The sequence below is a fragment of the Centruroides sculpturatus genome, unplaced genomic scaffold (genome assembly GCF_000671375.1).
Source record: "Centruroides sculpturatus isolate CEXI.00-Female unplaced genomic scaffold, Cexi_2.0 scaffold462, whole genome shotgun sequence".
Lineage (NCBI taxonomy): Eukaryota > Metazoa > Arthropoda > Arachnida > Scorpiones > Buthidae > Centruroides > Centruroides sculpturatus.
The window spans coordinates 22,109-30,591 of NW_019385104.1; the positions used below are offsets into that span (position 1 = coordinate 22,109).

The 8,483-nt window shown below is 26.1% G+C and overlaps 1 protein-coding gene across 2 annotated transcripts in view; it reads right to left on the reverse strand.

The window, feature by feature from the left end:
- Window positions 1–8,466, reverse strand: part of LOC111634746 (FUN14 domain-containing protein 1-like) — an 18,842-nt gene extending 10,376 nt beyond the window's left edge. For both annotated transcript variants that reach the window (XR_002758278.1, XM_023379589.1), the window contains exons 1-3: window positions 8,357–8,466; window positions 5,519–5,574; window positions 4,824–4,941 (exon numbers count right to left, since the gene is read on the reverse strand). Coding sequence is in view for 1 of the 2 variants with exons in the window: in XM_023379589.1 (XP_023235357.1) it covers window positions 4,824–4,941; window positions 5,519–5,525 (125 nt within the window). In the remaining variant the exon portion in view is untranslated. The remainder of the gene's footprint in view (window positions 1–4,823; window positions 4,942–5,518; window positions 5,575–8,356) is intronic.
- Between the last annotated feature and the right edge of the window lie 17 nt (window positions 8,467–8,483).

Below are 8,483 nucleotides of genomic sequence, written 5' to 3' on the forward strand. Positions count from 1 at the left end.
TATAAGATATTTATTTATTTATTTAAAAATTATTATATTTTTCTTTATATTAAAATGATTACAAATAATAATTTTGTATTTAATTTACAGTATACCTGTATATAAAATTTAATTGATTAAATACAGGAAACATTTTTTTAAAATAATTAAATAGTTTAAAAGATTAATTAATTAAGTTTAAATAAATATTTAAAATAATTTTTATACCACAATTTTGTTCATTAAACGCGTTCTCCTGTTTCCATGTTGTATTTTTATTGTTTAAATGACAATTAAAATATTTTAAAGTATCGAAAACTAATTTTTTTTTAAATTAAAAACTATTTAAATAAAATTTTGTAAAGTTTTACACGTAAAATGCCTTGATAACATATTTATTTGCAAATCAGACGTATTTTTCTGCAATGACTAGCAATTTCAAATGCAGTTAAATACATCGTATCTAGTATAGCGACTTTAATACAGTTGGACAGGCAAACCAATAGCAGTCCTTTTTATTTGATACAGGCTACGTAATTGGTTTTTCTTATTAACCAACTATACTAAATCCACTTTATTAGGCAATGTGTCACATATTTATATTAATGAATGAAGTTTCTCGTACAGGAAACAACGTCACTTTAATCGTCACTTTAATATCGATCGATGTACAGGTTTTCCGTTAATTGCTGAAATGCCAGAGGAAAAAGTTGAATAATCTATTTCGTAATTATATGAATTAAAAAAAAAAATAGTATAATTAACACTACGATGGAGTAATTTGAAAAGCGAAATTAAGTATAATATATTAATAATTTTATTTTATACATAGTTTATTGTAAATAAAAATTAAACATTTAAAATATTTTGTAGGAAATTAACAACTTATTACATTCACAAATATATGTTATTAATTAATAAGAACGATTGAATAATTAAATTTTTCTCTTTAAATTGTTAAACTATAGAACCACAGGAAAACTTTGGGGATTTCGATTGTGAGTAGTCCTATGTTATATTGTATTTTCTTATAAAAAGAGGATTCAGAAATGAAAACAAACACCTTGTGATATACAATGCATTTTATTATGAAACGTATTAAAATATGCTAAATAATAAAGAAGAATGCTGCTAATATTTTGCAACATGGGCGTCTGCAGAGAGAAGCAAACAGGATACTTGCTCTCCCCTGAAAACAAATAAATTCTACAGATTATAATCGTAAAAGCGATTGAGAGATGTAACTTTACACCCGTCACCATGAGACGCTTTTGTTTGTCTTTTTGTATTGATGCATTGCTGTATTCCACAATTTACTTGTGAAAAATCCCAAAAAATTAAATAATTAAATAAAAATTTATGATGTACTTGTACAGTCCGTCTTTCGCCAATCAGACAGATTCATCAATCCAGGGCGACACGTATGAAATCTTTGTGTTACCATTTGATGTATACGACAGAGAAACTGATGTACAGTACAGTACAGAACAATACATTTATGCTGTTGGTCATTACTTTGTTGCACGTGAGGTCTGCAATACAGTCACAATTGGAATTAATACGATAAACTAACATGTAAACCTAGTGAATTTTTTACGGCAATACAATAAAATTAATTTTTTTGAAATTAATTTTATTGTTTAGTGCGTACAGTACATACATACAAAAACCAGTAAATCCAGAAATCCGATGCTCCATCCAATATATGTTGGATTTAAGAGACTCTACTGTAATTATTTATTTCCAAGCTTTGCTCCCCGGAACAGTTTCCGAGGATGCCCATGTTTTGCAATATTATATTAGTAAAACCTTTTATTTTTTTTTAATAATAGTCAATATTCAAATATTCAAACATATATGATTTACATTANTTGTTCTGTATGTAGTATTGAATATTATATAATATTAGTGATATATTATTGTTGACTGAATGATTCAAAGTGGATGATACAAAATGAAATAATTCAAAGTGAAAGTGGATATATTGACTATCATTGATTCTATATTTCTAATCACTGTATTCTACTAATACACTGATGAACAGAACAAGTTATACTGATTTGTATATTGTCTTCTGGAAACATTTAAACTTAGAATCTCTAATATATAACTGGCTGATAACGCATTCAAAATTCTTGATTATTTCATTTGCTGATTTACTGGTTTAACTGATCACATGTTCATTGCAATTTATTTCAATTACATATGGCATTAAATGATCATACAGTATTATTTTGTTTTAATTTATTAATCCTTCTATGACTGAATACAATTATTTTAAAAATATTCAGTTATTTAAGCTCTTAAATAAAAACTTTATTAATGAAGCTTTAGAATATTAGTAAATTATTCTTTTGTAAATATGGAACATTAATAAATTAGCCTAAGTTTAGTTAGTAGTATTAGTAGTAGTATTATTGTTACTTTGAATTTAGTTAGTATTATCATCATAACGGGTGACATACAACTAGGACATTGTGCAACTTTGTCATATTGTGATAGAATTGAGACAGAGCTGGAAAGAAAGTAGTGATCCTGGCACTTGTTAGGCACAGAAGAGGTAATCCTTGTACTGATGGCCACGGGAGATCCTTGCACTTGCCAACATGGAGAGGTAATACAAGAACAAAGCAATCACCATTGATTGCTTTGTTCTTGTGTTTAGTTTGTTTTTCATGCCTATTTTCTGTTAGGCAACCACAATGCTGTTTTTATTTTTGACCCCTGCACTAAATTCTGTCAGATGCACTCAGTTGCATCAGAGAGAACATACATTGTCACATTTCAATATACAGAGGTGTCAGCCTAAACAAAGTTATGGACTCCTACAAACATCAATTAACACCTCAATACCCCTTCTAGCAGTCAAAAGAATTTACTAATCTAACGTTTTCGGCCGTCTTTTAGAGGCCCTCTTCAGGATGAAACATTAAAAAACAGTTCTATCTTTTGAAGGATTCTAATAATCGAATACAGCTGTGTTCCGAACTTTTAAATATTTAAATGATGCGTACGATATAAAAATCGTTACGCTTACAAGACAAAAAATTTTTATTTTAAAATAACGCTATACATAAATTATTATTGTAGAGTTGTGAAAATTAGCGCAGTGTAAATACTGCTATACATCAATTATTATTATATAGTTGTGAAAATTAGCATGTTGTAAATGCTTTGATTTCTTATACATAGCAGAAAGATTAGAAATAATTAAACTTCCTTTTTTGTCTGATTATGGACTCCTATTTGTTCATTTAAATGGACCCTCATTATATTTTTGGGATTCCTTGTCACAATTAATGGAAAATGGCAAAGTTTTATCAAAATAGGCTCATTAAATTTTGAGGACAAACTCAATTCTATAAACCCATAGAATTACATGCTAGTGACAGTGGAACATTTCATGACATTGCTTTGTTGCGCATGCTTATGCTACAACCTTATATCTCTGAAACAAAATCATGAACCCCCATTTTTAATTATATTTTTGGATCTCATCACAATTAATGGAAAATAGCAGAGTTTAATCAAAATCTATCAAACAGATTTTTAGAATGAACACAGAAAATTTGAAATTTATACATATGTGATACATGGTTAAATAGACATCAGGTAGAAGCATGAATAATAGAATAATTCAATAATACTATATGTGCAGTACCATTTTCTAATATTTAAATTTTGCTCCAATATTATCTCTAAAATGAAATTTTATTACATTCAACTCTATTTTTATTACTTCATTTTTTTTTAATTACATCTACATACAGTTAAGTTGCATTCAAAGCCTGTCTTTCTGAAATAGCTGATGGCTAGCTAATTTAGTGTTTGTTAGTTAAATGTTAAGATTAAATATAATATTAGATAATAGACCAGATTCATTAAAACAAAAATTTATGCTAACATATATGAATGACTTTTTAAAGCAGAATATTTAAAAATAAAAAGGAGAAAAAAATTGGAAGTTAAAATTGCTAAAAACACTTTTATTTTCTAAGTTAATACATTTAGCTATAAGTAAAAACTATCATTAACATTTAAAGATGAGTAGTAAATATAAACAATTGAATGAATCATCATAATGATTCAGAAAGTTTTATTCATACATTTAAATGAATGCAATATCTGTTACTGTATTGTGCATTTTCTGTAAATTTTGATTCTACTTGTAAACATTTATTTTCCTAGGTTTATCAATAGTTAGCTCTATTATATTAATAAACTTTCCTGTAAGTTCAAGAGAACAACTATTAATAAACTAACTTTTTTTAATCAAAGACAATCCATATTTTTCATCATTCAATCAAGTTTTTCATATTAGCATTATTATTTGATTTGATGATTTATAGTAGAAATTTGAGGATATCTATATATTTCTGGATTTAATGCATATGAAAATAATGTTTTCAGCTGGTCAGTGAAAGTCTTGAGATACATCATGTTCACATTGATTAATGATACACAGAAAAATATGTAATAGTATTTTAGACAGTAGTTCAAGGAAGTTTTTATAGACAAGATATGTTAATACAAGTGTCAATGGACTTCAATAGAGAAAAAAGTTTAGACAAAAACCTCTTCAATGTTAAGAAAAAAAAACAAATTTATAAACAAACTATTTCTATTAAAATATAAATAATTAAAATAGTTACTTTTTGAATTTCTTATAGATTTACTCATTATTTTCTAGCTTAATTTTATGTATTTATTTTTTAAATTTATAAACTATTACATTAGTTATATAAGATCTCCAATATTTCTTGTAATGAAATCAAAAATCTAAGTTTTTTTAATTTAAAAAGCTTCTTAAAACAAAATTGAAAAACTTTGTGATTAAATATTACCATCCAGTTACAGCTCCAACAGTTAACTGTTTTGCTACCGTTCCTTTTGATAAACTTTTCCAAAAATAGTATTTCTCCTCCTCTTTATTAACAATGTTTAAAAGGTCCTTCAATGTATCTAAAGATATAATAGCATCATTCAATAAAAGATTAAAGAAATAAATTATTCATTTTAGGAGTGCTCTTCAGTTATAGTTAAAATAAAGCTTTGAATATGATGAAATAAAGTATTTATTGTAGTTTATATTAAAAAAAATTCTTTTATTATTTTATAAATTAGTTACAATATGACCAAATATTCTAATAAATATACAATTTTTAAAAATCACAGTACTAATTTTCTTTTTTTTACTTATTATATATAAGCTGATATATAATTAAAATCTTTAAACATTCCTAACAAGATATTTATACATTAATTTACATGTACTTTATGTAGGTACATTAGATAGAGATGAACTTTGATGAACTAATATGTACTGTACTTAATAATTCGTATTTATTTTAATATACTGTGGATGGTGTATTTAACTGATGAGCACTGAATTGTGCATTGTTAATAATCATTTCCTAACGATGTTAGAAAACATTTAAATATTTAAAAATACTTATTCTGGATAGACATTAAATAGTTTAATCGAAGTTAAATTCTTTTTCTATTAGTTTTACATTCTTAACATAGTTTATATATTTACCTGTCATGGCAGTTTGTTAAATAAATATCTTTTCCAAGTCCTCATTCACAGAAAACCTTTAATAATATGGAAATTGTTAATAATATATATATTAAGTAAAATATTGGCTTAAAGATTTAGTAAATCTTTTTTAAGAGTAATCTTTTTATTGTTAAATTAAATTAAATTAAATGATGTAAATATAATTTTTGAATTGTTATTATTCATAAAGGCAAAATACAAGGAATAAACATTTCATTTTTATTTACAATATTAACATTAATATAATTTAACAATTTTTTTCGAAATTTAATATATTTATTAATTAGACCTAATATATGTTAAAATATATTATTTAAAAATATATGTATATGTACAATTGAGTAAATTCATATACAGTACATAAAATATTTAATATACATTATTTCAGTAAGTTACTAATTACTATATTTTAATTAACAATAAAAAAAGGTCTTAAAATTACAAACAGCAAACTACTTTTGGAATTAGCTTTGTAAATAAGCTTTTTTAATTTGACAAAGATATTTTCAAAGATAAAAATTATCTCATTTATTATTACTACAGAAATTTCTACATTTTTTAATTTGAAACTATCAATAGAATTATATTTTAAATATTTATAATTAAGGAAGTTTTGTTTTTGGTATCGTATATCTTCTGTTTATAATTATACAATTACATTTTTGAAAATCTTACAAAGTTTAAATTTATCAGGTAATTATTTCTATTATATAACAAAAACCAAGTGTTAGTTAACATTTAAATGCATTTTTTTTAATGGTATGTGGTTATGTTTAATTTGAATACAAGATACATTGAATAAAATCAATATATCTTCTACTATCTCTAATAATGAATGTATGCTTTAAAATATAATATTTAATAAATACTATATTTTGTTTAAGAGACAATACATTTATAATTTATGAAAATTTTAATTTGTAAATAATTTAATTTAAATACATTTACAATTGAACCGATAACGTCAATCAGAATCATAAAACCAATAATCAGGATCAATTAAATTATCTTCTTGATAACATTTAAATACTGGAAGTTCAATTTTAGGCACACATTGAAGTTCCTTTTCAAATGGAAACCAATGAATAATGTGTACAGCTTGACACGTTTGAGCTGCAATTTGTAATCTAGTTCCATCAAAACTGATATCTAAACTTTGTATTTCCTGCTGAGATTGCACATAAGAGGTTGTGATCTTGATCGTGTTAAGAGGAAGAAGAGATTTTAAGTCTCTTAAATCGTCATTGTCATTAATTAAAAATATATAAATTTCTCCTAATTTTGTTCCAACAATTAACAGATTTCGTTTTAAGCAGATAGCCGTTATCATTTCTACCAAAACAGAAGAACATCCGAGCATTTCCCACGAATTATATTTCTGATAAAATTGGCATTTTCTTAAAATTGTTAATTGAGTGCCAATTTCAAATATTAAGTTTCGAAAAATTGAAATATTCAAACTTCTAATATTCAAAACATTTTCAAAATAATAATTTTCTATCCAAGTCTGTTTAGTTAAATCCCAAGTAAGAAGTTGAATCCTACTCATATTCCACCAAAAGCACATAATTTTGTTTTTCCAGATATTAATATCCGTTATTGGTATCGGACACAGAGTTTGACCAAGATCTTTTACGAGTAACAAAGATCCACTCACATTCACACGAGAGACATTCCATATATAAATATTTCTATCTTGGCAAGCAACCACGATCATATTTCCAAATATTTTAATAACGGCATTCGAACAATCTGATGCCAAAAAATTTTCCCAGAGTTTAATCGGATGATGACCATGACAATTAAATTCATTAATCTGAATGCTCTTATCTAATGAAACGCTGACCACTACGTTATGTTCGGCAATCTTATTCGATCCTTTTATCTTATATGGTCCTTCGTTCTGTACGTTCATGACGCCGATGTCTTGAATAGAATTATTATGTTTGGCTAATATTCCTATACATCTTCCGCTTTCGTAAATATAGACTTTATACACTCTAACGTTTTCGGCAGTGGGCGCCAAGACGAGAAAATCTCCAGAAAGTCTCATAATACATTTATTTAAAGAATTGTTCTTGAAAGGCAGAGAAAACTTTTGATGCGGGGTCTTCTTGGCGACCGTGTGACGACTCCACCGTAAAAACAGAGCCTTCCATGCCAAAGGGGTCATCTGTCGCAGAAAGACGGCGGGCCGTGAACATCCGAAGATCTCTATCAGGACGTCCTCCGGAATCTCTCTCAAGCAGCATTTGTGCCAACATCCTAGAGTTAAATTGCTCCAAACCAAACATACTTTACTACAACTTATTAAAGATGAAAAATCTAAAAATGACAGAATGTATTCTTGAATTTCTATGGGTAATAACAGTATGCATATCTTCTTGTTATCCATTGTAATTAAAGATGAGATGATTTTAAATAACTATTTCTTTTTTTCCAAAGAAAATAATCTATAATTCTTCCATAACATATAATCATTTATATAAACTGGCTTCATTAATCTTCTAAGCTGTCATATAGAACTAACACAGAATTTTAGTTATTTAAATATATAATTCGACACTAAAACAATTTGATAAGCAAAGAATTACGGTTTAAATCTGTGTAAAAGATGAGATTTGAACACGTGATCATCCTGCATAAAATTGTAGATTTCATCAATGAAATCACAACCAAACAAGTACATCATCAGGTTTAAATATAACTACTTAAATTTCACATTTAACATCTTTAAAAATGATAATTGTACGATTTATTTTTTTAATCTTAAATAAGAAAAGAATAAAAATTATATAAAATTAACTAAAGTTTTACCCGCTGACGATTTTCCTTTCTTGCAACTTACACCTTAACCGACCATAACAACAACAGGATGTTCTCATGTAACGACGTCTCCGATTGGTCAAGGACGTCTACATATAATTTCTACATTTTTTAATTT